The following is a 1,418-nucleotide window of genomic DNA, read 5'->3' on the forward strand; positions in this document are numbered from 1 at the left end:
AGTATCAGGAGACTTAAACGCTACAGTGTTAGTTCTAACACGCGGCTACAGTGTTAGTTCTAACAAGTTAGTTCTAACACGCGGCTACAGTGTTAGTTCTAACACGCTACAATGTTAGTTCTAACAAGCTACAGTGTTAGTTCTAACACCGCGGCTACAGTGTTAGTTCAACACGCTACAATGTTAGTTCTAACAAGCTACAATGTTAGTTCTAACACGCGGCTACAGTGTTAGTTCTAACAAGTTAGTTCTAACACGCGGCTACAGTGTTAGTTCTAACACGCTACAATGTTAGTTCTAACAAGCTATAGTGTTAGTTCTAACACTTGGCTACAGTGTTAGTTCTAACAAGTTAGTTCTAACACGCGGCTACAGTGTTAGTTCTAACACGCTACAGCGTTAGTTCTAACACTGTAGCGTGTTAGAACTAACACTGTAGCGTGTTAGAACTAACATTGTAGCCCCGGCGTGTGTTAGGAAGCTAACTTTTTTTTTTGCAAAAAAACATTTTTTCCCTTAGCTCCTCTCCTATCCGGGCTCTGTTTTCTCAGTACTGAGTAAAAGGGGAGAGAAGAGTTTATATGAGTGACGTAGTAGTCCAGCTACTTAATTGTAGGCGTGGGTTGAGTGATCGAGATATATATTACCTCAATCTCTGGATTAAGTTTATATGATGTAGCTCAGCGTTTTTGGGACACCACAGTTGCAGCCAATAACTGGAAGGTACCTTTCAATCCAGGCACAGTTCTGTAATGAGGTTGTTGGTTAGGCTGTAAGGATGTCTAATGATCTCCGTGCTTTGCATTATTCTTCACATTTGTTTCTTTCTTCAGGTTGCGCCATCATCCTGACATAGTTGTTTGCTCTGGTTAATGGCAGCTATAGGCGCCAATAGCAAGAGTCTCAAGTCAGACGTCAGTCGAGACGCGGAGTAAGGGGACGACGGCGGAGTCTCTCGCGACAAGGTCGGGTGGCAGGGAGAGGAGGGGAGGCGGCGGCCGAACTCTGCGGGAGGCTTGGGAGCCTGGGCGGAGGTGGCGACGGCGAGGAGGGCGAGGGCCAGAGCGACGAGCTTTAGAAAGCCCTTGTTTTTAAAGAGAGAGAGGGGGGGAGAGAGAGAGAGAGAGAGAGAGAGAGAGAGGGAACTGGGTTTGAAGGATTGAGAAGAAGAGATAAGGTTATTTTGGGGATTTTAGCTTAGTTGGCATGTAATAATTGTTAAAAAAGGGCTGCAGCACAAAATGTCACACTTCAAGGGGCTGAACCACATGGGAAAAGCTAGGAGGGACTGCAGCACATGAAGTTTCTGTTTTTGGGGCCTGGACACATTTTTCCCTAAAATATATTGTAAATAAAATGTTACACTATTAAGTTTATATAATTATAAGTGTTATAGTATTCCTGCCCATGGACATACG

The 1,418-nt window shown here is 44.3% G+C and overlaps 1 protein-coding gene across 1 annotated transcript in view; it reads left to right on the top strand.

Moving 5' to 3' along the window:
* The window catches only part of LOC109847027 (probable WRKY transcription factor 48), a 5,251-nt gene extending 4,378 nt beyond the window's left edge, over positions 1-873 (top strand). The window contains exons 4-5 of the mRNA XM_020416271.1: positions 680-749; positions 834-873. Of these exons, the coding sequence (XP_020271860.1) occupies positions 680-749; positions 834-873 (110 nt within the window). The remainder of the gene's footprint in view (positions 1-679; positions 750-833) is intronic.

The sequence above is a fragment of the Asparagus officinalis genome, chromosome 7 (genome assembly GCF_001876935.1).
Source record: "Asparagus officinalis chromosome 7, Aspof.V1, whole genome shotgun sequence".
Classification (NCBI taxonomy): Eukaryota; Viridiplantae; Streptophyta; class Magnoliopsida; order Asparagales; family Asparagaceae; genus Asparagus; species Asparagus officinalis.